This window comes from Scheffersomyces amazonensis (assembly GCF_036850825.1).
Source record: "Scheffersomyces amazonensis strain UFMG-HMD-26.3 chromosome Unknown RJT21scaffold_2, whole genome shotgun sequence".
Classification (NCBI taxonomy): Eukaryota; Fungi; Ascomycota; class Pichiomycetes; order Serinales; family Debaryomycetaceae; genus Scheffersomyces; species Scheffersomyces amazonensis.
In genome coordinates this window covers 631,221-658,917 of record NW_027042742.1, presented here as the reverse complement: position 1 = coordinate 658,917, position 27,697 = coordinate 631,221, and the positions used below count along the sequence as shown (strand labels likewise).

At 32.4% G+C, this 27,697-nt stretch overlaps 11 protein-coding genes and 1 non-coding gene across 12 annotated transcripts; 6 read left to right on the top strand and 6 right to left on the bottom strand. All coding sequences in view use genetic code 12, as the record gives it.

The window, feature by feature from the left end:
* Positions 1-1,382: 1,382 nt before the first annotated feature.
* SEF1 (Sef1p) lies at positions 1,383-6,073 on the top strand (the record flags this gene model as incomplete). The annotated part of the gene is made up of 2 exons (XM_064882972.1): positions 1,383-1,445; positions 3,182-6,073. The coding sequence occupies 2 exons, from the start codon at positions 1,383-1,385 to the stop codon at positions 6,071-6,073; spliced, it is 2,955 nt and encodes a 984-aa protein (XP_064739252.1).
* Positions 6,074-6,417: 344 nt separating this feature from the next.
* RJT21DRAFT_112462 (uncharacterized protein) lies at positions 6,418-8,733 on the bottom strand (the record flags this gene model as incomplete). Its single annotated transcript, XM_064880086.1, has 1 exon — positions 6,418-8,733. The coding sequence occupies one exon, from the start codon at positions 8,731-8,733 to the stop codon at positions 6,418-6,420; it is 2,316 nt and encodes a 771-aa protein (XP_064739251.1).
* Positions 8,734-10,032: 1,299 nt separating this feature from the next.
* On the bottom strand, positions 10,033-11,120 carry RJT21DRAFT_118557 (uncharacterized protein; the record flags this gene model as incomplete). The annotated part of the gene is made up of 1 exon (XM_064881073.1): positions 10,033-11,120. The coding sequence occupies exon 1, from the start codon at positions 11,041-11,043 to the stop codon at positions 10,033-10,035; it is 1,011 nt and encodes a 336-aa protein (XP_064739250.1). The 5' UTR covers positions 11,044-11,120.
* A 1,652-nt stretch (positions 11,121-12,772) lies between these two features.
* Positions 12,773-13,635, top strand: RJT21DRAFT_134478 (peroxiredoxin). The gene has a single exon (XM_064883232.1). The coding sequence runs from the start codon at positions 12,830-12,832 to the stop codon at positions 13,574-13,576; it is 747 nt and encodes a 248-aa protein (XP_064739249.1). The 5' UTR covers positions 12,773-12,829; the 3' UTR covers positions 13,577-13,635.
* On the bottom strand, positions 13,615-14,362 carry RJT21DRAFT_20129 (uncharacterized protein). Its single transcript, XM_064883688.1, has 2 exons — positions 14,235-14,362; positions 13,615-14,180 (listed from the first exon to the last, which is right to left on the bottom strand). The coding sequence occupies exons 1-2, from the start codon at positions 14,287-14,289 to the stop codon at positions 13,654-13,656; spliced, it is 582 nt and encodes a 193-aa protein (XP_064739248.1). The 5' UTR covers positions 14,290-14,362; the 3' UTR covers positions 13,615-13,653.
* Positions 14,363-14,483: 121 nt separating this feature from the next.
* Positions 14,484-17,548, top strand: MCM6 (MCM DNA helicase complex subunit). The gene has a single exon (XM_064879760.1). It carries the CDS (start codon positions 14,622-14,624, stop codon positions 17,457-17,459), a length of 2,838 nt encoding a protein of 945 aa, XP_064739247.1. The 5' UTR covers positions 14,484-14,621; the 3' UTR covers positions 17,460-17,548.
* Positions 17,549-18,764, bottom strand: RJT21DRAFT_118551 (uncharacterized protein). The gene has a single exon (XM_064881072.1). It carries the CDS (start codon positions 18,681-18,683, stop codon positions 17,553-17,555), a length of 1,131 nt encoding a protein of 376 aa, XP_064739246.1. The 5' UTR covers positions 18,684-18,764; the 3' UTR covers positions 17,549-17,552.
* Positions 18,765-19,240: 476 nt separating this feature from the next.
* On the top strand, positions 19,241-20,876 carry ECM4 (omega-class glutathione transferase). The gene is made up of 2 exons (XM_064881071.1): positions 19,241-19,346; positions 19,428-20,876. The coding sequence occupies exons 1-2, from the start codon at positions 19,338-19,340 to the stop codon at positions 20,415-20,417; spliced, it is 999 nt and encodes a 332-aa protein (XP_064739245.1). The 5' UTR covers positions 19,241-19,337; the 3' UTR covers positions 20,418-20,876.
* RSR1 (Ras family GTPase) lies at positions 20,592-22,174 on the top strand. The gene is made up of 2 exons (XM_064883687.1): positions 20,592-21,098; positions 21,167-22,174. The coding sequence occupies exons 1-2, from the start codon at positions 21,092-21,094 to the stop codon at positions 21,880-21,882; spliced, it is 723 nt and encodes a 240-aa protein (XP_064739244.1). The 5' UTR covers positions 20,592-21,091; the 3' UTR covers positions 21,883-22,174.
* A 238-nt stretch (positions 22,175-22,412) lies between these two features.
* On the bottom strand, positions 22,413-22,495 carry RJT21DRAFT_t38. The gene has a single exon. It is a non-coding gene; the product is annotated as a tRNA-Leu (tRNA).
* Positions 22,496-22,588: 93 nt separating this feature from the next.
* On the top strand, positions 22,589-23,289 carry RJT21DRAFT_132418 (uncharacterized protein; the record flags this gene model as incomplete). Its single annotated transcript, XM_064883130.1, has 1 exon — positions 22,589-23,289. The coding sequence occupies one exon, from the start codon at positions 22,589-22,591 to the stop codon at positions 23,207-23,209; it is 621 nt and encodes a 206-aa protein (XP_064739243.1). The 3' UTR covers positions 23,210-23,289.
* A 2,385-nt stretch (positions 23,290-25,674) lies between these two features.
* Positions 25,675-27,529, bottom strand: MET2 (homoserine O-acetyltransferase). Its single transcript, XM_064883686.1, has one exon. The coding sequence runs from the start codon at positions 27,204-27,206 to the stop codon at positions 25,758-25,760; it is 1,449 nt and encodes a 482-aa protein (XP_064739242.1). The 5' UTR covers positions 27,207-27,529; the 3' UTR covers positions 25,675-25,757.
* Between the last annotated feature and the right edge of the window lie 168 nt (positions 27,530-27,697).

Sequence of the window (27,697 nt, the reverse complement as noted above, 5' to 3'; positions counted from 1 at the left end):
CTGATGGTTTCTACTGGATCCAAACTTAAATGGATCCAACTCATTGGAAATGAGATAATCATTGGCAAATTTAACTATTGAAGCAGTATCTGCATATAAAGAAATTAAAGCTAATTGAAATGATGTTATATTAGCCCAAAATATTCTTGTAAGGCCATAATCATTTAATGTAACAGTTGAATTCAATTTTCGACTATTACCTGTTGCATAATCATTGGCATTGGCAATGTGTAAATTAAGATATCCTCTCCAATTAGTAAAGGCTCGTTGTAATTTCCCCGATAAATCATTTAATTTCTTCTTTGATACTATACCTAAATCAAATAAACCTCTCCATCTCATATCCCAGCAAATACTAATAAGACCGTGCAAGATTATAAATCGTGAGAATTGTGAATAACAATCCATTGAATATTCTTTTTGATCTTCTTTATACAGTAGCATCATTGATCTCATACTCCATAAAAAGCTCGGCCATTCTCCACCTGATTTAGCCAGTTGCATCGAAGGCCCACTTGCAACTACTTGCTTATTTATTTCATCAGATTCAAGCTTTAATTTAGGCCTTAAAAATAATAATCCATGAGGCTGTCTGAAGTACTCAGCTTGAAACTTTTCAGCATCATTAGCATTCCAAACAGCATCCGTACATGGCAAATCAATTTTTAAAGCAAAAGCAGATAAAGCCTGATGTTTAAATAAAGTTCCATGTTGGGAATCACAAATGAATGCAAAATAGGCAGTTCTCTTACAAGTCTCATAATGAATCCAAGTATGCCATTGTTCAATTGCTTTATTATTTTGATATGAATCTTCAAATTTAATTATAGTTGGTTCTTTTAATTCATCAAAGTATCCTGTAAACCGTAAGAAGTTAACATTTGTACCATGAAATAGTTGTGCCATTTCATAAGTTAGTTTATCTCCATAATATTTACACATAAAATTATGAAATAGTAAAGCTTGCATTAATGATAATGGTAATACAACTTTATCACCAACTGCATCAAATATTAGCCTTCTATATACTTTTGCCATTTGAACAGAGATTTCATATTCGTCTTGAATCGGTGAATGTGCCATACCTATATTGATCATAATCGTTATTAAATAAAGGTCAGTTTCATCCGGTTCAAAAGTTGAATAATGAAGAAGTGGGAAAATTGGATTAAAATGTTCCCAGTATAAATCCAAAAAATAATTAAGTCTCTTTGTTGAAAATTTTTGGAATTCTACCATTTTTAATAAATTAAAAATCTCTTCATGTTTAACTTTATTTAAACGTTTCTTCTCTGAATTATCATTAGATCCATTATGAACTGATCTATCGGTTGATTTATAATTACTAGTAGGTTCAGCTAAATCAGGTGTACTCGAAAATGATGTCTCAAAGTCTTCCAATTGATCTTCAAAGAGCCATAAATAATTTCCAACCGAATTTGAAGGTAAATCATTATCTATTCTTGATTCTGGTGTGGGGATATAATTACTTTCGCATAATTCAAAACTAGAAAATGGTTCCTGAACCTTTAATCTCTTAACATCACCCATTTCTTCATGTCTGACAAATAAATCGAGTTTCTTCTTTCTGTGGGTTTTAGAATTGTAATGCTTTTCAAGTAAATCACTTCGAGTGAAGCTTTGATTACATTGCAGACATCCATATGGTCGAGTATTTGTATGGTTAACTTGATGTCTAATTAAGTAGTCCTTTCTAGAAAACGATTTTCCACAATTTTCATGTGAACATATATACTGACCAGTTTCCATTCTTATTTACATTAATCCCTATAATTTAATAATGTTATATTACTTGGTGTAATTACCATTTGGATAGTTATTTTTCAATAAAAGCCGGCTTATGTAATCACCGTAGATAACAAATCTATGCATATACGAATCGGTATTATTTAATGAGTTCGGTGATTAAATTGTTTTAAGTTGGTGTTCACACCAAAGCCACATAGAGAGATTGAATATTCTACTGATAATTCTCTAATGGTCTGGTTTATAAAATTAATAGTACAAACAAAAATGATATGACCCACAGCTAAATTGTACTAATGCACTATTTACATCAATGAGCATGGGTTGTCATAAATAGTCGAACTATAAAGAAATAGAACAAATGAGAATGGAATGTTATGCACATGAAAAATTTATGCCTAAACCAATAGTATTATTGTATAAAATATTCTTGTTATTCATCAGAAACCAAAAACCATTATTGTGATAAAAATTTACTACTCAAAGGCTCTAATATATCGGCTGTTTTCGGGACCATAGCTTTGTAGTATAAATGAAGAAAAAAGCTTAAATCAGAAAACAATAGAATGTATAGATCAACATAAATATGAAAGTATAACGTATCTTTGTCAAGAAAGTTTGGTGCATACGAGTCATGCGAACATAATTTCGGCTAGCAGTAAATATATATCAAAGCTGTAACAACAAATTCAGGTGCTGAGTCATTCAAAAGAGACATAGAAATGAAACTGAAATTGAATTTGAATCTCGGTGGGGGATAGAGGATAAAATAATATAGAAACTTCGAAACTACGAAAACGAAACTATGCAACTAACTAATACTATATACAAGAATGTAATAAAATAATGTAATAATTGCCTCATTAAGCAATGCACTTCCGTCTTTGGAATGGAATAATGCGTTTTGTGAATCATCCTTAAAAATTATCTAAACGATCAGTAACATTAAAAGTAGTTTTATGGTCGTGGATGGGGATGAGCCGCACAGGCATGAAAATTTTTATCTTTTTCATCAGTTATTGAGCTTGACGCACGACTTCCCACCTATAGCTTTGTCTTTTACTTTTTCCTTCGAGTTTAATAACTATAATTCCTAATTTAGTAGACTTTATATTCTAACCACTTATATTTTATATTATCTAGTTTGGTAATTTTACTGTTGTTCACTTTGGTGTGATTACATTCAAGTAATTTATAGAAGTAGCTAAAAAATTCACTCGACAGTCCCCGCGGAATTAATTAATTAAACATCAGGGTCTGGACCATTAATTATATAATATAGTAATTCTTTTAGACTTTAACTTTTATGAACTAGTTAAGTGGTCTCATTCATTATAGTTCCTGTTCCAAAAGAGTAGAACTCCCTATCATCAATATAATTATTTATAATTGATACCCTATATCAATCATGGAGAAATCGAAAATGAAATCGATTCTACCTAAACCTTCACCTATCCCAGCACAAACTCCATCTCCTGGTATATCAAATATAGGTACTCCTAATGGTAGAAGAAAGACAAAGTCTTCTATTTCAGGCAGTTCTAATATCAATATGGTTGGTAGCAATATCAATGTTGGAGGAGATTCTAAACGTCAAAAGAAATCAATATCAGAAGTTGTTTCTAATCCAGATCGCTCCAAGCAATCTGGTCATAGACCTGTAACTTCATGTACATTTTGTCGTCAACATAAAATCAAATGTAATGCATCAGATAATTATCCAAGTCCATGTCAACGATGTGATAAGATGGGTTTAAAATGTGAAATAGATCCTGAATTTAGACCCAAAAAGGGATCACAAATTCAATCTCTTAAAAGTGATGTAGATGAATTAAAAGCAAAGATTGAAATGCTTACTAAAAATGAATCATTATTAACTCAAGCTTTAAATCAACATAACTTAAATTATTTACAACAACAGCTGCAACCTCAATCACAATCAATTAATCAATATCCTATTCATACAAGTTCAATTACTTCCGGTACACCCCGAGCTTTATCAACAAATGATATGATGTCACCGGTAAATTTCAGATTTGATCAATCACCTCAATCATTCTCGGCAGCTTACAATTTGTCACCAGGATCTCAATTGAATGATTCGGTTAGTAATACACAATTAGGTAGAAGTCTGTTACCTCATATATTACAAGAAAATTCAGATAATTCTCCTATATCTAATCAAAATACTCCTAATATTAAATCTAATGAATTTGAAATTAAAGAAATGTCTGAATTTATCCTTGGAGATGTTAAATTACCTTTACAAAAGGCTGATGAATTACATGAAACTTTTATGACTAAAAGATTACCATTTTTACCTATAATTACTTCCAAATCTGCAACAGAATTATATCATAGATCTCAATTATTATTCTGGGCAGTAATCTTAACGGCTTCTCTATCTGAACCAGAACCAACTCTTTATATGTCTTTAGCATCCCTTATCAAACAATTGGCTATTGAAACTTGTTGGATACGAACTCCAAGATCTACTCATGTTATTCAAGCTCTTATAATTCTTTCTATCTGGCCATTACCTAATGAGAAAGTTTTAGATGATTGTTCTTATCGTTTCATAGGGTTAGCTAAAAATTTATCATTACAACTTGGATTACATAGAGGTGGTAAATTCATTCAAGAATTTACTAGAACTCAAGTTAGTCTTGGACCTGATGCTGAAAAATGGAGAACAAGATCTTGGTTAGCAGTTTTCTTTTGTGAACAATTTTGGTCATCTACTTTAGGATTACCTCCATCTATTAATACTACTGATTATTTATTAGAAAATGCTCGAGTTGATCAATCATTACCAAAAGATTTTAGATGTTTAATTTCATTAGCTATTTTCCAATGTAAATTAGTTAATGTAATGGGAATATCTGTTACAAGACCAGATGGATTATTGGAACCTCTGAATAGAGCTGCTTCATTAAATATTTTGGATCGAGAATTAGAACGATTAAAATTTAAATTAAATATAGTAGAAGGTTCAGCTATTGAAGTCTATTATCATTATATTAAATTAATGATTTGTGTTTTTGCTTTCTTACCAGGTACTCCAATTGAAGATCAAGTTAAATATGTTAGTTCATCATATTTATCAGCTACTAGAATTGTTACTATTACATCACAAATGATTAATAATAATATTCTGCTTATTGAATTACCTATTTATGTTAGACAATCATTAAGTTATTCAGTATTATTATTATTCAAATTACATTTGTCTAAATATTTATTAGATAAATATGTTGATAGTTCAAGACAATCTATTGTAACTGTTCATAGATTGTTTAGAAATACTTTATCTTCTTGGAAAGATTTACAAAATGATATTTCAAGGAATGCAAAAGTATTGGAAAATCTTAATATTGTTTTGTATACATATCCTGATATTCTTATAAATGATGATTCAGATGCTGGAGGTAGTATTATTAGTCGAATGAGATCTCATTTAACTGCTTCATTGTTTTATGATTTAGTTTGGTGTGTTCATGAAGCAAGAAGAAGGACCTTATTGGATAAGAATAAGTCCACCACTGCTAGTAAACCAAATTTGGAAGATAGTTTTGGTGGTAGAAGACCTGCTCCATTACCATTTTATAATCAAATTACCAAAGATGATTTTAAAACCATGACAACAATAACTCCTAATGGTACTACAATTACTACTTTAATTCCTACAGATCAAGCTTTATCTCAAGCCAAGCTGAATGCTGCCACTATGAATAAACCATTGGAGATCAATGGTATACCACTTTCCATGTTGGAAGCTACTGGAAGTATTAATGATAATTTACTCAAACGGGAAGTAGGATCTCCTACTCCAAAGCCAGAAGAATCCATTCAACCACCTACAGAAAGACTACCTCCAAAAGTAAGAGCTCCACTGTTACAATCTCAAACACAACCTCAATCTCAAATACAAGTCCAATCTCAAGCACCTATTCAACAATTACCTCCACCTCATATAAATCAATTCACTCCTCAAATATCGCAAAACCAATCATTCGCACCTTTACATCAACTACAATCTCAATCTCAATCTCAATCTCAAACCCAACAACCTCCAAAAATCGATCAACCAATGTTCCTCCCTGGTTCTGATCAAATACATCTACAACAAAATATTCCACCTACACCAATTCCATTTATTACTGGTCCAAATGCTGATGGTAATATAGTGGCTGATCAATTAGATAACTTCTTTCAGCAACAATCTAATGGCTGGATAAATAATGACAACATTCAAGACGATGACTTTTTAGGTTGGTTTGATTATAATTTAAATCCCGATCGTTAAATCCCTTTTTATTATATAGATGTATATAATTCATGTACTAATAATTATTAACTTAAAATTAACCTACGCACATCCATGCCTCAATCTTTCTTTTCTCTACTGCTTAATATAGGTGAAAAATCCACGCATTTAGATATATATACTTCTTCTGTTGGCTTAGTACGGAAACAAAGACTAAATACACTCTAATTTTGTATATTATGCCTAAATTTTTTTTTTTTGCAATCACCTGTATATAGTTATGCGTCGTGTTTTATGCAGTATTTGACTGGTTTTGCGCTGGTATACACACATGTATTCAAAATAACTAACAAATCAAGATACTACTATATACTCTAAATCGATTAAGATATTCTCTGTTTTTTTGAATTCGGCTTCTTTGTTTCCTCCTTCTTTGTTTCCTCCTTCTTTGATTTACGGTCTTTTACGACATCTTGAGCAAGCTTTTCAGCGTGACATGCCTTACCTAATTTTAGGATTTCTTTATATACTAGGTCGTCTGTCTGTTGTGAATTGAAATCACTTAATTTAGTCGGACGCAGCAATCCAAAATCAATGAAGTAAACAACATCATCTTCTTTTGAATAAAAGAAGTTCCCTTGGTGGATGTCTCCGTGTAGAAACCCTTTTTGATGAATTATGTCAAGGGATTCCAAGCTCTTCTTAAAAAGAACGGGTGCTGACAATGACAGAGTGTGGTTGTCTTTATACTCTATAAGTAAATAAAAACCCTGGAACTGACTATATCCCTTCCATTCACAATATCCAAATTGATACAATCGAGGAATGTAATTCTTTTGTCCCAGATTCTTTCCACTGCGGCGTACTCCCAACGCTCTATATGCCCTTACTTCAAGTAAAAACATACTTAGAGCAAATTCATATGCACTGAGAAAGGCACGACGAGGTAATATACCTCGCGACGGACTGCGTGACGGATTGTACACCTTCAAAACCAATCGCTTTTTCAAATCGATATTTACACTTTTGGTGATGCATTTCACTACACCAACTTGAGAGAAGTATTTGTTCTCTATTTTAACTTCTGGCCTGATATTCGACTGCACAATATTGAAATCCTTCTCATTGAGTTTAGAACTATATCTGAGAGTCCTTTTTGCCTCATAACAATCCTTTGGTATACTAAGGCAACGATACTGGTTGTGCACATATTCTTTACCCTGTAGCGAGTAGTTACTGAAAGTTGATGCCCATTCCTGTCTCACGAATCCAACTTGCCATTCTCTATTCCTTTCTTTATCTTCTTCGGTCATTTCCAACGTTTTGAATAGTTCTTCTAATTTACTTTCATCGTTTCGAGAAACACTTGAAAAATATTGTTTACATAATGCAACCATGAAGGCTTTGACGTTAAATTTCGACTCGAATAAATTGAAGCAATCCATACGGCACTTTAACTGGTATACAGCCCCGTCAATATTATTTTCTCGGTTATATTCAGCATCCTTATCGATTTCTATTATAAGCACACAATACCGGTCTATAGCAAACCCTAATCGTGACTTAAAAGTAATCATCTGATACACTACCTGGTTGAACAAGTCAAGGAAAGTTGTGTTATTTCTTTCATCGTTTCTTTGTTGGAACGCTTTCAATATCCCTGTTGGCTTAATCTCCACTGGTACCTGAAACCATTTATCATCTTTTTCAATGATTAATGCGAAGTCTGTTCTTACTTTAGAAAACACACTATGTTGCGGTAGAGGTTCTTCACTTGGCACCAAACTAGTCACTGGAAATAAAGTGTAAATTCTCACGATATCTGAAACTATCGATTCATTTATATAGTCGAATTTAAATCCATTCGATTGCAAAACAGGTGTAACTGTCAATAAAAATTCAAAATCAATTATGAGATTTCTGAAAATACCATTTATAAATTCCTCATCAAAGTTTTCCACAGGCAGTGGATTGATTTGGAAATACGTATCAAAGATTGTTGCTCTACTGACATAATTTGTTACTAAACGTAGCAGCTGAGCTGATGCTGTTATTCCTTGATTTATGTCATTTTCTGACTGCTCCAGCTCCCTTTCAGGGGCATCCAATAGTGGTACAGGAAGTGACAAAATAATTGCTATTTTAAACAAATTCAATACCATGTTCTCCAAAGTCGTCTGCTCTTCATCTTCAAGTTGCTTCCCTGTTTCATCCAACAATTTAGATGTCCCTAGTTTCAAAAACAGGTAGATAGAATCAAGATCCTTTCGATATTGCAAGCTGGCAACATAATCCTTGTCTAACTTGGAGCTTGGATTCTTCGAGGAAATGACATGATAGTTCGCTGCCACGAATGCCATCTTCATTCTGTTCCTTTTCAATTTGGAAGCAGCGTCAGTTTCTTTTGGTAATGTTTCAATGAACTGTGACCATGAATTGTTTAGTTCTTCTTCTTGTTCCTTGTCTCCAAAAAAGTTGTAATCTGGTGTATTGAATAAACGATCAATAACAAATCTTGTAGACTTTTGAATTGTATCTAAATCGATGTAAGAAGCCGCTGACGTTTTAGCCCTTTGGCGAAGTCTCTTAGAAATATCAACATCATTCTCAATCCTTTCAGTCTTTCTAGAACTTCCGACAACTACTTTTTCTGAACTGACTACCGCTGTCTTCTGTGGTGATGATGCTTGTTGGCTCATATCGGGCTGCTTCTCTTAAATGTTGTTGTGCTGAATATAGAATAATATTTGGTCAAATTGCTGAAAAACTAGAATATTCCGCCTCTTATATATTTCTTGCATCTGAATATCTGAAACATGTCTGAAACATTATCCATGGGTTGAATATTTTTATGGAGATTTTTACACATTCCAGTATTAGGTCACAAATCTGTGCTAGATCTGTAACACCGTAGTCGTGTACCAAGCACCTAAAATAGTAAAATGATTGCATGAACCTGCATATCTGAAGATATTAGTGATGGTAATTCAGCACCTTTATTTTATGTCCATGATAACCAGCTATCAAGTTTACTGTTAATATTGATGAGCCATAGAAGATTTAGGTAACAAAAATAATTCTCATTTCATTTTGTTATTTATTTTCGTCCCAACACCTGAACGAAATAATGGTTGTAATACAATGCATATCATAGGAGGTGATTATTTTGAGATTCACATCGGAATATATGCATCTGTTGAGTGTCTATATCTTTGTGTTTAGAAAACAAAATTAAATGTGGAACTCTCAAACAGAGATAGAGGTTTATGTTTGGTAGAGAGGATGCAAACATTGTATGAAATAAGCGAGAAGAGTTCTGGGCCAAAACAAGAATCTTACCAGTTATCGATAATCATGTCAGTAGATGTAATTGCAGTACTTTTAGTGCAATTTAATCTATTTAATCTACAGAATCCAAGCTTTTCTTTACAATAGCTTTTGATGAGAGAAAAACCGAACAGTTATTTTATCTTAATCACTCAATCCTTGAAACGATCTAGATTCACTCTATTCTCCCACTTAATACAAATTAAGGTATTACCTATAGGTTCCTTCTGTCGTGGCTCAAGATTCATCAGAGGAAGCTTGGAACAGCAGAATATTCTACGTCTACTCAGTTGTAAGAGGGTATGAGCTGCGATATAATTTGGGGATACGTTTATTTCTTCATCTCATTCTTTTTTCTTAATTATAGGTTGGAGACTACACAGAGGAGTAATGAGACGAGCGACGATTCTCAGCACACCTGGCTGTCGTTTTATAATTTTATGGTCGTCAAAGAAGGAGTGTTAGTATCAATATATTTATGGCTTCTTAGGTTGGTTTGATTATATATAATTCATGTACTAATAATTTTGTATATCATGCTTAAATGTTTTTGCAATCACCTGTATATAGTCTCATTGGAACAAGTATCGTACAGTGTTGGATGGTAGCGCTGGTACACTTGTATTCAACATAACTAACAAAACTAGATACTACTATATACTCTAAATCGATTAAGATGTTCTCTGTCTCTTGGATTTCGGCATCATTGAATATCTACCCCCTAGTATGACATCAGGAGCTAGCTGTTCCACTTCACATGCCTTGTATAATCGTATGACATCTTGATCTTGTTCTATCTTATTTGAATTGAAATCCTTTAATCTAGTCGGACTAGGCAATCCAAAATCGATGGTGTAAGCATCCTCATCCTTTTGCGAATAAAAGAACTTCTCTACATGAATTTTGCCAAGGAATTCCAGGCTCTTCTTAAAAAGATCGGGTGCTGACAATGACAAAGTGTCGTTGTCTTTATACTCTATAAGTAAATAAAAACCCTGGAACTGAGTAACTTCCTGCCATTCACAATATCCAAATTGATACAATCGAGGAATGTAATTCTTCTCGACTCGACGAAGATTCCTTTCGTCGCTGTCACCTACTCTCAATGCCCTATATGCATTCACTTCAAGTAAAAACTTACTTAGGATATATTCATATACATTGAGAAAGGCACGACGAGTTAACATACCTCGCGAAGGACTGCGTGAAGGGTTATACAACTTCAAAACCAATCGCTTGTTCAGATCGATATTCACATTTTCGCTGGCGCATTCCACTCCCCAAAATTGGAAGTGTTCTTTTTCTTCTCTGACTTTTAGATTGATATTCGACCAATATATCTTGAAGTCCTTCTCATTGAGTTCAGACCAACTGGATTTGAGATTCTCTCTTGCCTCATAACAATCCTTTGGTATATGAAGGTCACGATACTCGTTGTGCATATATAATTCTTCACCCTGTAGCGAGTAGTTACTGAAATTGGATTCCCATTCCTGTCTCACGAATCCAACTTGCCATTCTCTATTCCTTTTTTTATCTAAGTCATTGATTTCCAACGTTTCGAATAGTTCTTCTAATTTACCTTCATCGTTTCCAGAAACACTTGAAAAATATTGTTTACATAATGCAACCATGAAGGCTTTGACATTATACTGCGAGTCGAATAAATTGAAGCATTCCATATGGCACTTTAACTGATATACAGCCCCGTCAATATTAGTTTCTCGGGTATATTTAGCATCCTTATCGATTTCTATTATGAGAACACAATTCAGGTCTATAGCAAACCCTAATCGTGACTTAAAAGTAATCATCTGATACACTACCTGATTGAACAAGTCAAGGAAAGTTGTGTTATTTTCTTCATCGTTTCTTTGTTGGAACGCTATCAATATTCCATTTGGCTTAAACACAACTGGAACCTGAAACCGGCTATCATCTTTTTCGATGGATAAGACAATGCCTGATCTTACCTTAGAAAATATATCATATTCCGGATCAGGAACTTCACTTGGCACCAAACTAGTCAATGGACTTAAAATGTGCATATCCATTATTTTTGAAACTTTCGCTTCATTTATGGAGTTAACTTGTCCCACAAACGACTGCATCATAGGTATAACTTCCAATAAAAATTGAAAATCAATTATGAGATTCCTGAAAATACCATTTATAAATTCCTCATCAAAGTTTTCCATAGGCAGTGGATTGATTTGGAAATGTGTATTGAAGATTGTTGCTTTATTGGTATATTTTGATATTGAACGTATCAGAGCTGATGCTGATACATTTTGGTCATTTTCTGAGGCCTCCAATAGTGGTACAGGAAGTTGCAAAATAATTGCTGTCTTAAACAAATTCAATACCATGGTTTCAAAACGTTTCTTCTTTTTGCTATTTTTAAGTAGTTGCTTCCCCGCCGTCATATTTACTTCATCCAACAATTCAGATGTCCCTAGATTCGAAAACAGATAGATAGAATTAAGATCCTTTCGATATTGCAAGCTGGCAACATAATCCCTGTCTAACTTGGAGCTTGGATTCTTCGAGGAAATGACATGATAGTTCGCTGCCACGAATGCCATCTTCATTCTGTTCCTTTTCAATTTGGAAGCAGCGTCAGTTTCTTTTGGTAATGTTTCAATGAACTGTGACCATGAATTGTTTAGTTCTTCTTCTTGTTCCTTGTCTCCAAAAAAGTTGTAATCTGGTGTATTGAATAAACGATCAATAACAAATCTTGTAGACTTTTGAATTGTATCTAAATCGATGTAAGAAGCTGACGTTTTAGCCCTTTGGCGAAGTCTCTTAGAAACATCAACATCATTCTCAATCCTTTCAGTCTTTCTAGAGCTTCCGACAACTACTTTTTCTGAACTGACTACCGCTACTTTTTCTGAACTGACTACCGCTGCCTTCCGTGGTGGTGATGCTTGTTGGCTCATATCTATTACCAGGCTGTTTTCCTAAATGTTATTGTAATGAATATAGAATAATATTTGGTGAAATTTCTGAAAAACTAGAATATTCTGACTCTTAAATATCTCTTGCATCTGTATATCTGAGATTGGTTAATATTTTGATGAGCTATCTGTAATCCAGAAGTCCAACCACCTAGTTTTGCATACACCTGCATATCTAATGCGTACCGTATGCCTGCCGTGCAATGTGGAAATTCCCATTATTTTAACTAATCTCCTAATTAATACAAATTAAGGTATTCCCTATAGGTTCCTTCTGTCGTGGATCAAGTTTCATCAGAGAGAACTTTGAAGCTGCATTATAAAATGGGTATTTTTTTGCAATCACCTGTATATAGTTACAAGCTTATACAGTCACGTGGGATATAGCAATAGTTCCGGGGTTTGAAAGAATGATAATATTTATAACATTTATAACATTTATAATAACTATCATTATCTCCAATTGCAACTCCAATATCCATTGAGAAAGCAAATTTTATACACAATGATGTCCAGAACCATTTTACGTAGTAAAGTTATTGTCCCAAGGGTTAATGCCTTAGTTGGTAGAAGATTCTACTCCTTCAAGCAAGAAGATCAACCAAGAATTAGAATTGGTTCAACAGCACCAAATTTCGTAGTTAATACTACTGCTGGTAAAATTGATTTCCATGAATATATTGGAGATAAATGGGCAGTTCTTTTCTCTCATCCAGCTGATTTCACTCCTGTTTGTACTACTGAATTAGGAGCATTTTCTAAATTAAAGCCAGAATTTGATAAAAGAGGTGTTAAATTAATTGGTTTATCTACTGAAGGAGTTGATAGTCATAATCAATGGATTAAAGATATTGAAGAAGTTGTTACTGAAGGTGAAAAATTCGGATTTCCAATTATTGCTGATAGTACTAAAGAAGTTGCTTATAAATATGATATGGTTACTGAAGAAGATTTTAAAAATCTTGAATCAGGTATGGTTGCAACTGTTAGAGCTGTTTTCGTTATTGATCCAGCTAAAAAGATTAGATTAACTTTAACTTATCCAGCTTCTACTGGTAGAAATACTGCTGAAATCTTACGTGTAGTTGATGCTTTACAATTATCAGATAAGAGAGGTATTGCTACTCCTGTTGATTGGACAGAAGGTCAAGATGTTATTATTCCTCCTACTGTTTCTAATGAAGCTGCTAAGGAAAAATTTGGTGACTTCAAAACTGTTAAGCCATACTTGAGATACACTACCTTAAAGTAAATAACTAACTATGTTCAAGTTTGACTTTTATATGTACATAAGGTTATATAAAGACACTATAAAGAATATCTTATAAATTAACGAATACTTGTATTACAAAGAGTATCTGCCTTTGCAACATCAACTCCATCTCCCAACACATATTCGATCCCATCCTTTGTATAGGTTGCTTCGGCGTTTGAATTGGTCTTCAAATGAGATTGAATATCTTCCCAAGCTTTAGGTTTTAGTCTTGAAGGAATATCTTCAGTTTCAAAATTAGTAAAATGTAATCTAGTTCCAACTTGTGCAGAAACAGGTGGATTTATCAATTCAACTTTAATATTCTCTTCTGTTATTTGTTCTGTAGCTAATAACATTGCCTCTGATTTAACTCCTCTCATTTTAGATGGCTTTAGATTAGCCAATACTACCACTTTTTTATTGAGCATTTGATCTAAAGGAATGAGATTCACTAATCCAGAGCAGACTTGGATGGTTACCGGATCTTGATCAATTACTGGCTTTTCTATTTGAATCTGAGATACATATAATTTCTCTGCATTTGGATGTTTTTCACAATGGATTATCTTTCCTACTTTTAGATGCAATAAGCTTGGTGGAACTAGTACAATGTTAGTAAATTAATTCCTTTAGATTAAATAAAAATCTTACTTACATTCTAACTTGGGAAGAGTCGAATACGCTCTCCGATATATAAAAGATCTTAACATTAATGAAGACTACTAACACTACAAAGGATATGCTCAGTTAATAGTTCCTGAAAAATTTCCCAAATACCCAAATATATTTATTCCCTCTAATATCAGGAAGAAAGAAAAAGACATCCCTCTGTTATGAGGACAATCCCATAATTTGGCCATATTGGGAAATATAATTGGGTGCAGGAAGTTAAATTAAACGCGTCTCCCCTCTGAAAAATTTCCAATACTTAATTAATAAATCTTATCAATTCTACATTTTATTATAATTACTTTTGATATTGAAACAGTAATTTAGACATTAGACATTCATTAACATCTTAGAAACTAGAGGATAAATCAACATGTCTAATTTTGTATCATCACCCGGAAGAATTCCTTCTGATTCTGCTCGATTATTACAATCATCACAAGCAGGAATTCCATCATCATCATTAGGTAGAGAAGCTCATGCACCTCAAAGTAGTCAATTACCATTTTCAGAGGGGAATTTTCCTTCAAATCAAGGAGAAAGTCAACCAGTAAATCAAATAGTTGCTGGTAGAAGAAGACAAGTTAATGTTCCTAAAGTAGTTGATGTAACTGCTGAAAAAGTTCGAGAAAGCTTTGAATTATTTATTGAAGATTTTATTGATCAAAGTGCTATTGATCCTGATAATGAAAATGATGGTAGAGTTTATCTTTCACAAATTCAAGCTATGAAAACTTATGAAATAAGTACTTTATATGTTAATTATCATCATTTAGTAGTTCGTGAAAATGGGGTATTAGCAACTGCTATTTTAGAACAATTTTATAGATTTTATCCATTTTTATTAAAGGGATTAAGAAAATTATTAAAGAAATATGCTCCAAGTTTATTATATACTAATGCTATTGGTAGTACTAATGAAGATGAAGCAACTACACAAAGTGGTTCATCAACAACTACATCATCACAATCTAATGAAAGAGTATTTCAAATAGCATTCTTTAATTTACCAACCATTCATAGAATTAGAGATATTAAAACAAGTAAAATTGGATCTTTAATGTCAATTCTGGGTACTGTTACAAGAACTTCTGAAGTTAGACCAGAATTATATATGGGAAGTTTTACATGTAATATTTGTAATGCAATTATTGAAGGTATTGAACAAGTATTTAAATATACTGAACCAACTTCATGTCCATCATGTGAAAATCAATCATATTTTACATTAAATGTTAATAAATCTCAATTTATTGATTGGCAAAAGGTTAGAATTCAAGAAAATTCCAATGAAATTCCAACTGGTTCTATGCCAAGAACTATTGATGTTATATTAAGAGGTGAAGCAGTTGAAAGAGCTAAACCTGGTGATAAATGTAAATTTACTGGAACTGAAATTGTTATACCTGATGTATCTCAATTAGGTTTACCTGGTGTAAAACCTCAATCAATTAAAGAAAATAGAGGTTCAGCATCTTCTGAATTAAATTCAGGTATTACAGGTTTAAGATCTTTAGGAGTTCGAGATTTAACTTATAAAATTGCCTTTAATGCATTCCATGTTTCTTCATTAGTTAATAAAGCTAATGAAGATGAAAATGAAAATGAAAAAACTGAAATTGATTTTCAAGGAACTAATGATCAAGAAATCTTTTTAACTACTTTAAGTGAAGCAGAAGTATCACAATTAAAAGAAATGGTTAAAGATGATCATATTTATGATAAATTAGTTCAATCGATTGCTCCAGCAGTATTTGGTCATGAAGTTGTTAAAAAGGGTATATTATTACAATTATTAGGAGGAGTTCATAAACAAACTGTAGATGGAATTAATTTAAGAGGTGATATTAATGTATGTATTGTTGGAGATCCATCAACTTCAAAATCACAATTTTTAAAATATGTTTGTCGATTTTCTCCTCGAGCAATTTATACATCTGGTAAGGCATCATCAGCTGCTGGTTTAACTGCTGCAGTTGTTAGAGATGAAGAAACTGGAGATTTTACTATTGAAGCGGGAGCATTAATGTTAGCTGATAATGGAATATGTGCTATTGATGAATTTGATAAAATGGATATTTCTGATCAAGTGGCAATTCATGAAGCTATGGAACAACAAACTATATCTATTGCTAAAGCAGGTATTCAAGCCACATTAAATGCTAGAACTTCTATTTTAGCAGCTGCTAATCCAATTGGTGGTAGATATAATAGAAAAATGGGTTTAAGAGCCAATTTAAATATGACAGCTCCAATTATGTCAAGATTTGATTTATTCTTTGTAATTTTAGATGATTGTAATGAAAGAATTGATACTCAATTAGCTTCTCATATTGTGGATTTACATATGTTAAGAGATGATGCAATTGATCCACCATATAGTGCCGAACAATTATCAAGATATATTAAATATGCTAAAACTTTTAAACCTAGAATGACAAAGGAAGCTCGAGACTTTTTAGTATCAAGATATAAAGAATTAAGAGATGATGATGCTCAAGGTTTAGGTAGATCATCTTATAGAATTACTGTTAGACAATTAGAATCTATGATTAGATTATCAGAAGCTATTGCTAGAGCCAATTGTACTGATGTTATTACTCCAAGTTTTGTGGCTGAAGCTTATGATTTATTAAGACAATCTATTATCCGAGTTGAAATGGATGATATAAATGTTGATGATGATGAGGAAGAAGCAGCAGCAGGTAATGGAGATGATGAAGAAGAAGAAGATCAACAGCAACAACATCAACAACAAGAAGGTGATAATAGTAATGACCAACCACAAGATTCAGCTACTACACCAGCTGCTAAGAAAGAAAAAGATTCTACTTCTATAAGTTATGATAAGTATATCTCAATGATGAATTTGTTAGTTAAGAGAGTATCTGATGATGATAATCAAGGGGGTGAAGGATTAACCAGTAATGATTTAGTCGATTGGTATTTAACCCAAAGAGAAAATGATATTCATACTGAACAAGAATATTATAAAGAAAGAAAATTAGCTTATAAAGTCTTAAAGAGATTAGTAAAAGATAGAATCTTAATGAGTGTTACAAACAATGATGATTTATTACCTGATGAAGAAAATTCTTCAGTAACTGCCTCTAAGACTGTTTATATTTTACATCCAAATTGTGCTATTTTGGATTTCTTTGATCAACCAGGAGGTAATCAAGAAGGAGAAACTATTGAAGATAGTAATTAATTGAAGTAAATTGGGGAATATGTATATTACAAGTGTATAATTATAATTTATAATACCTAGTGTTAATACGATGAAATTTATCTTAAACGTTATCTATTTAGTTTCCTGATTTGTATTAACTTGATTTATAGTATTAGTAGCAGATGATTTATTATCAAAATCATAAAAATTGGAATTTTCTGTTAATTCATTATCATTTTCATTTTCATTCTCATTTTCATTTTCAATTGGCTCAGTATTATCAGTAGTTGATTCATCATTCTTTGCTTTAAGTTGTTCATTACGTTTATTTTCAATATATTTAGAACAATCAACACAATGATCAATAAAAATTTTTGAATTAGGGAACATTCTTTGACATAATCGACACCAACCAGGATCATCTTTAGGATTTGTTGAATAAGCTATTTGAGTTTCTTGCTTTCTGGTATCTTTTATATAATGAACAAGTCGTAAATGACGTTTCAAAACATCTAATCTATTGAATGAACCTCCATTTCTATGACATGATTGATCAATTTTCCAATATGGACATACAAACATTGGTTCAGCATGAGATTTAGCATGTCTTCTTAAATCTGATCTTCTTTGAAAAGCCCAACTACAACCTTCAAAAGTACATTTGAATGGTCTTGATGATAAAATTACATCATCAGTAACTTTAAATGGTTTCCCAATAGGAGATTCCATATTAATAGTTGGCTTTTTAATCATATTATTTGGTTTTCTATAATTTGGACTCTTAATAGTACTATACATTGGTGGACCCAAGATTGGTTTAGCAACTTGAGATTGTTTATAATATATTTGATTATTTAATAGATCTTGTTGAGGGTGTAATTGAGAAAATGAAGGTAATGGAGCTTGAGATTGAGAGAAATAATTACTATTTGAAGTTGAAGATTCTGTTGTTATACCATTGGAATATGAACGACTTGAATTTGTGAATGGTACTTGAGATGGAATTGAGTTATTAGTAGAATCTCGTCGAGGTGAAGTTGCTGATATAGGAGCTATCTGAGGTTGCAGATGTATTTGTGGTTGTGCTTGTGCTTGTGCTTGTACTTGTGGTTGTGCTTGTGCTTGAGACTGAGCTTGTGATTGTGATTGATCATCTTGTAAAGGTCGTACGGATGATTCTTCTTGTTTGACTACTGTATCTACATTAGTACTGGCTTCACTATACGATAGTGTTTTGTCAGTCTCTGTATGTTCTTCTGTCATTTTATACTTGAATAATTCTAATCTATTGCTAAATCACTAATAGTACGTAATTTGTAAACATTGACTGGCCACGGCCTTTTGAGCCGCTCTTTCCTAATGGAATAATTTTATTTTATTTTGACTGGTCCTGCAGGTAGTGCCTCCGATAAATAAAAGCCTGACATTTTTTCTCCCTGTTTGGTGTGAGATACAGAACTTACTGTACTGTACTGTACTGTACAAAACTGTGCGAGGGGAACAGTAGCAATAGCTGCAACTGTTAAGTCATAATAGTACTGGCTTATTACTATAGACTCACTAATAAAATATAGTATATAATCGTTTACAATAAATGAACCCTAATTTGATTTTAGTACATACTTCTAAAGCTGCAAGACAATACTATGGCCATTCAACACAGTAGTCACGTTTCAAACGGTCATACATGCATCGAACATTTCGCAGCGATTAGTGGCCATTACTAAATGGATTGCTCATTACGTAAAATTATGTAACCGGAGTACACTGTCGCAGATTTACTCCAGAAAAATCGCCAGTAGTATAAATACATAATGAATTAATCATTTCTATATTGTACTGTAATTTTACATAATCATAGTAAATTGTAATTCAATTCAATTCAATTCAATTCAATTGTCTATATATAATTCCAATATGTCAACTGTAAGTAATAATTACATTCAATTAATAAATAAACTTTAATTATGGAAATTATAGTTATACTAATAAATTAATCTATTATAGGATAAAGCACCTATTGAAACTTTGAAGTGGGCCGAAAAGGATGGTTCCTTCAAGAGAAAACCATCACAATTTAGAGATTGGATTAGTTCTAAACCAGGAGCTAAATTTCCTCCTGAATTAAATAGATATCATTTATATGTTTCTTTAGCTTGTCCTTGGGCTCATCGTACTTTAATTACTAGAGTTTTAAAAGGTTTAACTAGTATTATTTCTATTTCCATTGTTCACTGGCATTTAGATGATAAAGGTTGGAGATTTATTAATGATGAAGAATTAAAATCTCTTAGCAATAAAAGTGATATTTCTTTAGGTACTGTGGATCATTTATATAATTTTGAAAGATTAAGACAATTATATTTTAAAGCTGAACCAGATTATAGTGGAAGATTTACTGTACCAGTATTATGGGATAAAAAATTAGAAACTATTGTTAGTAATGAATCTAGTGAAATTATTAGAATGTTAAATACTGAATTTAATTCTTTAATTCCTGAAGAATTTGCAAAAATCGATATATATCCTGATTCATTAAAGTCCGAAATTGATGGATTAAATGATTGGATATATGATAATGTTAATAATGGAGTTTATAAGGCTGGTTTTGCAACCAAACAAGAACCTTATGATTTAGCAGTTAGTAATGTTTTCGCCCATTTAGATAAACTTGAAGATATCTTTGAAAAGAATCATGCTAAGGGTGAACAATTTTTAACTGGAAATCAATTAACTGAAGCAGATATTAGATTATTTACAACCATTGTAAGATTTGATCCAGTATATCATCAACATTTTAAATGTAATATTAAAATGATTAGACATGATTATCCTAATATTAATAAATGGTTATTACTCTTGTACTGGAAAATTCCAGGTTTCCAAGAAACTACTGATTTTGATCATATAAAATATCACTACACTAAATCTCATACGCAGATCAATCCATATAGTATTACTCCAAAGGGTCCTTTACCAAATATTTTACCATTTTAGGTACTTTATATAAGTTTGATTTATGTAGTGTAACTTTAATTTTTTAAATACTATACATAATTACTGGTTCTTTATTTTTCCGAAGACTTTGCCTGTATTTGCCGTGGATCCTGGAATGTTTGCGTTATATCGTCTAAATTCTTGGTGCGACAATCTCTAATAGTCCATTTACTCATATATAGTATTGAAGATAGATAGATATATAAGGCTCATGTTTATTGGTCATTAAATTGAAGGCGTACTTATAGTTTTAGTCATATCCGCCTCAATCAAAGCAATAGGTTGATTCGTCTATGATAGAAGCTTCTTCTCTCCATACGACACGTCTAACCTTTTTTTTTTTTTTGACATTTTTTACTTTAACGACAGTCCACAAAAGAAAAAGCCAGAATTCTAAAAAATAATTTTATTAACTAATTAAAATAAACAATAGGACAATTTCGAGAATTCTTTACCAGTTCGACAATCTTGATCGAAGATACAAGTTTTAATTTATTTTACTAGTGGTATCGTCAGCTTGTTGGAGGGTCCTTAACAAACGAACTAGTTTGGTATTATTATTTGTTTGTTTGTGTGAGTTGATCTTTATTACTATTTTTTGTTAATATAGGTTTATAAATAGCCAGTTTTTTATTCAATATCTAGTTATCAAATAACAAAAATATATTCATAACATGAGAGGTATGTATAGAACTAATCATTAAAATCGGAAGTTTATGAAAGATATACTAACTAATAAATTCTTATAGATTATAAAGTAGTTGTATTGGGTACTGGTGGGGTTGGTAAATCATCAATAACAGTACAATTTGTACAAGGAGTATATGTTGAAAGTTATGATCCTACTATTGAAGATTCTTATAGAAAACAAATTGAAATCGATGGGAGAGCATGTGATCTAGAAATCTTGGATACTGCTGGTGTAGCTCAATTCGTAGCAATGAGAGAATTATATATAAAGAGTGGTAAAGGATTTTTATTAGTTTATAGTGTAACTGATGAAAATTCTTTAAAGGAATTATTAGAATTAAGAGAATTAGTATTAAGAATTAAGGATTCTACAAATGTTCCTATGGTATTAGTAGGTAATAAATGTGATTTAGAAGATGATAGAGTATTATCTATTGAAGATGGTGTTAAAGTAAGTCAAGATTGGGGGTTAGTTCCTTTCTATGAAACAAGTGCAATGTATAAAACTAATGTTGAAGAAGCATTTATTGATGTAGTAAGACAAATAATGAGAAAAGAAGCTGTAACTAATGCTGAAAAGAAACAACAAAAGGAATTACAGAAACAAAAAGAATTAGAATTAAAACAACAACAAAATCAACTGCAATCATCTGGACAATCAAATGACCATACACTAAGGAATGAAAGTGATACCATTATTAATGCAAGATTAAACCAATCATTGAATGATCCATCTAAAACGGTAACAAAAAGCAGGTGTTGTACCATCATGTGACAACCAAACCAACAGATTGTACAATCATAGTCCTTTAAGAATTGTTTGAACAATGGCTCAAATATCTCTTCTTCAATGTATCATTATAATGAAAATATATTAGGCTGTCTTTCATATACTTCCATAAAATTGAGAAGAGTTGAAACATATCTATATTTTAAGATATGATATGTGTGTAATTTTATATCTTAGCTGGTCTATTCTTAATATTTTAATACTTCGCATTTATAGTGCATCTCTTGGTAGTGTATATCCTGATTCGTACATTTAATATACCATTTATTTATATAATTAAAGAGTTCGTCCTTTTCATATTGTTGCCCTTTCAAGCAATTTTCGCAACCATTATCAAAAAAACATCAAATAAAATCAGAATCAAATCTTTTCAATTTACCTTATTTTAACAGATATTACCCTACTAAGTTGGAGCTAAAGTAGTAATAACAACATTTAGATTTTACTACCACTAGTTTTAAATTTAAAAAAAAGGAAAATAGGTAAATAGGTGAAAGGAATTGCTGGTGTGATAATGATACCCGCGAGATTCGAACTCGCGCCTCCGAAGAGACCAGGACCTTACCCTGGCGCCTTAGACCAGCTCGGCCAGAGTACCCAATTCCTGAAAATTTTGAGAAAAATATTACTTAAAATGTGTGTTCACTAATCACGTGATCGGCGCTACCAAATATAATTTTTTTTGCCGTAAATGGCCCACTATTTTCAATTTATCACCCTGAGTCAGATCACTTCTATAATAATCCAACCGCCCGAGGAGGATGCATGGCAACAATTTATGCTTCCAGTCGACAACTACACATTCAAAAGTCGGAGTCGAGCCCATTGGGAAACACAGATAGTCACTCCTAATACTTGGTCCAGAGTACTCTCCTTAACACCTAACAAATGGAAACAATATTGGAAGATTTTATCCAATGCCAAACAACAACATCCTTACCGGTTGGAAGAACTACATAGGGTCCAGCTAGGACACCGTCGACACTATCCACCACCACCAACTGATGGTGTGTGTCACCTTTGTCTCACACTGATTGACTCTACAGACTATCATGACCATCTCTACCTACATTGCTCCATTAGTAAAGTAGTATGGCAAAAGCTACATATTTCCCTCCCTCAAGAATGGATTACTATCATCGCTAACTACAACCTTAATACTACACAACTTCTCTTGCTAAATCGATACCTGCACATCATCCACCAATTGTACAGTCTACGACGACTAGCGTATAAGGAGGGTAATGTGCTCGATCCATTAACTCTCCCACTTATTAAAAATTGGGTATCATATTTGTCTTCATCATTATAAATCTATCTACTTTATTATCTACATACTATGTCCAATAAGAATTTATAGCGAGATATAAAATTATATATAGAGTGAATAAATACTTGCAAAATTTTGAGAGAAACTAGTAACTAGTGAAAACTCCCCTCTTCTTCAAGTCTTTTGTCTAATTCATGGCCAGTCAAGACGCCTTACTAAATATTTTGTTATCAGCAGTGTTCACATCACTCACCATTTTGGCCAGACAAGTAGCCATAAAGACCATAAATACCATAATCATACTCCATATTTTAAGCAATTTGTTACCAACTCTTGATGCTCCACTGTTCAGAGGATGAGCAATGGGGCCAGGGACAAACGGCTGACCTTCGATACAAGCGTAAGAAAATATACCTGGTGGAAGTGCCACAGATACGGTTCCGTTGTCTGAGGTGCAAGTAGCATTTGTGTCAATAATATGTGTTTCGAATTCCATGATAATCAATCAATACTAATTAAATGATATTGTTTAGGGTCCACCAGAACTCTACACACACCACTGAACTTACTTCGAAAAGAAAAGTCATGGAACTCAGGTAGAAATCATTTATTATATACATTGCAAAAGTTCCTATCCATGATACTCAAAATAGGTGTCATGTAAAGTCGTCAAGAGTTGGTTACATACTCCCTCTTAATTAACGAACTGTTCACTTAGACTCGAGTTACAGCAATACGGGGATATTGTACATATTGTTGAAATAAGGTTTAAGCTGAATAGCGGAGCTCACTATTGAAACTTAAACTTTTAAACTGTTCAATTTTGAAAATGTAGTTAAAAATAATGTCGGCTATTGAAAACTCTAAAAAGCGCAATTTAGAAATCAGTCGTCCTAATTGCTGCCCATTTCTCCATATTTCAGCCGAATTATAAATCAAATCAACTATAAATCAAAGCATAAATATGTATAGGAAAGCCTTTGTTGATATGTCGATTCCATTAAATGCCAAGGCTCAGTCATGTATCTTTTTAAGAAATGTGGTTCAATAAAGTACACAGCAACCCCGCTAAAATACAGAACGTAAAAGCTTAAAGGTGCACCGATGATCTGTATCTCTTTAGAGTTTAAAAACTTTTCAAGCCAATTGAGCACTCATATTTCGATATGTTATACTCTATTAAATGCCGCGTTGTATTGTATATTCTGTAAGAAAATAAGATGTAAGATTTTAGAGAGAGCTTTCTTACAGTATTTTTCACCTGAATGTCGTACCTTTGAATATAATATTATCGTTCCTTGGAGTAATATAATAACGCTTTTGCCTAATATTTAATTCGGTACTTCAATATCTGAATATCGTTATACAATTAGAATATATATCGTAGAGTAAACTAAGCTCATTTCGTTTTCTGTGATGTAAATATTTCTCTTTGGAAATTCGTCAAAGTCGCCTTTTAACAATGAAATCTCATAGTTAAGAAGTCGTAGTTGGTATTTGATCAAACGAAATAATTTATGATCTAAGAACGATAAAATATTATAGGAAACTGCGATAATTGAACATCCAATAGTACGACAATCAAGCTACTACTGAGAGATATTTGTATGGTTAGGTCATGAAATAATTTTTATTTACACTATGATAAACGTATAGTTAAGAGAACGACATTCAGGTGAAAAATACTGTACTAGGATTCTGAAACAGTTATGAAACATGCGCTTTGTATTGTGTAATGTATCATACCTATAACACGATATAAGGAAAGAGATAAGTCGTGTGCAGTTGATTTATAATTCGGCTGAAATATGGAGAAATGGGCAGCAATTAGGACGACTGATTTCTAAATTGCGCTTTTTAGAGTTTTCAATAGCCGACATTATTTTTAACTACATTTTCAAAAATGAACAGTTTAAAAGTTTAAGTTTCAATAGTGAGCTTCGCCATTCAGCTTAAACCTTATTTCAACAATATGTACAATATCCCCGTATTGCTGTAACTCGAGTCTAAGTGAACAGTTCGTTAATTAAGAGGGAGTATGTAACCAACTCTTGACGACTTTACATGACCCCTATGTTGAGTATCATGGATAGGAACTTTTGCAATGTATATAATAAATGATTTTTGCTTACTGCTTAGGTAAGTGCAATAGTATTTGCACAGTACGTGGACCAATATCATTTACTTATTATCATGTCAAATCCAGCAATTGTGCACTATTCTTGTGTATCAGAAAACGGCACCGTATTATTTTTAGCCGATATACCAAACTTGCGTGCGTTCGCTTGTGTTGATGGATATCCTTATATCCCCCTTGAGGACTACAATAAGACTATTCCACAATCCAGTGGAGTATCAAAAGTCGGTAACAAAGGGTTCAAAATATGGTTGATTATGATATTAATGCTTATTGCTGCGATGTAGCAAAAGAAAGGAAGACAAGATATTATTGACTTATTTTCATTGTTTGTAAATTTAAGTAGATACAAAGATTTTTATAAAGAGATACATACAATTTTGCATTATTCGAATATAAAGCCAATTAAAAGATTGATTTACAAGTACTCTATTTACAATAGTTATGATCTGTTCACCAATTAGTGATGTTTTTCTCTGCTTCTCCAAATACGGAATTACCTCCATTGTCCACACTGTCAACAAATTCAGCCCAATTTTCGAAAAGTTCATACTTTCCTGAATTATCGTCATAAAATTCGGGTAATTTCTGTTGTAAGAATTCTAAACAGTATCCATTAATTTCTTCAAATTCCAATAAAAATGCATCATGACCCTCTGGGGAATCGAGTTTCTTTAAAACTGAGTTAGGTATATTTTCTCCCAAAATTTGTTGTTCTCCATATGTAAATAAACCATCTGATTCAATACCAATAATCAAATGTGGTGCTGTTAAAGTTTGTAAAAATGCTGGCAATGGATCTTCATTTGGTTTTGCACTAGCATCAACATTGCCTCTAGTTATATCATGAGTATCTAATTTTCTAGTGATTGAGATATAACAATTAGCATCAAAACGTTTAATAAATTTATTACCTTGATATCTTAAATAAGACTGAGCTGTGAAATAAGTTTGTGGTTTATGACTTGAATTACTTGAGGCAGAATTAGAGTTCTTTAATGATGTTGATCTTGAACCTTCATTATGTATTAACCAATTCTCTTCATCCGTTGTCTTTGGATATCTTATACCAGTCTCTCTTTCTTGTTTAATTTCTTCTTCCTTTGTGGTTGGTTTAGATGGTGTAAGTTGTGTTGCTGGTAACTTTCTACCAAATCTAGTTTCAAATGAATTTCGAGATCTATAAGTCAACAAGGCAGCCATTCTAGCAGCACTTAATCCTGAATCAGGTTTAACTCCACTACCATTTTCATAATAATATCCATCATCATAAAATGGATCACTGAAAATACATTGTCTTTGAGTTTCATTCCATGAAATACACCAAGCTGAAGCTCTAGCTGAAGTAGCCAATGCAATAATAGTCTTTACATAACCGGTATTATTATAAGTAGCAGAATATTCTAATGTGAGCATTCCTCCCATTGATCCACCAATTACACAAGATATTCCTTTTACACCTAAAGAATCTAAAATTAATCTTTGAATACCAATTTCATCTTTAACAGTAATTAAAGGAAATAATGGACCATGAGGTTTACCTGTTGATTTATCAACAGTTAAAGGAGAACATGATCCATAAGGTGATCCAAGGAAATTTATACAAACAATAAAGAATCTTGAAGGATCAAATGTTTTACCATTGCCTAATAAAGGACCCCACCAATCTTGAACATCAGATGAACCCGTTAATGCATGACAAATTAACAATACATTATCACGATCTTCATTTAATCTTCCCCAGGTTTTATATGCTACTGGGAAATTCTTTAAAGTTTCACCACATTCGAGATCATAAGAAGGGATTTCAACAATGGTTTGACCAGGAACCATAGCAGCAAAAGAATTCAATTTCTTTTGCTCCTCGGTTATATCCTTAAATATGGGGTTAAGGATTGTCATTTTTTTTTGTTTAAATTATTGATCAGAATTTGTCTATTTCTTAATTGGATAGCAAACAGTACTATATACTGTTGCAAAACTCTGATTCAACTATTCGGTATTAGCAAATTTAGTATGAAGATAGTTATCAGTATTTAACAAGGTGCTTGCAAGTATTAACCATCAGATGTTTAATTTTTCACTTAATGACTCAAAATGCTTTTTGCTCTGAAATAATTGTGGATCCTGCCTGTTAATTTATTATAAGCACTCCACTAAAGAATTATTAACGACTTTTAAAATGTCGTTCTATAATATATTTGAATTGTTTTAGTTCCTGTTTGCTTTATATAGCCAATTTCACTGAACTTCGTGGTTGAATAACTGCGATGAGAACTCTACTATAGTCCTTACAGCTGAACATATCTTCATAAAAGTGAGTCAAACTAAATCACCGACATTCACGTGACCTGCGGGTCGGCTAACGAGCAGGCTGCAACCCCGATTGGGAA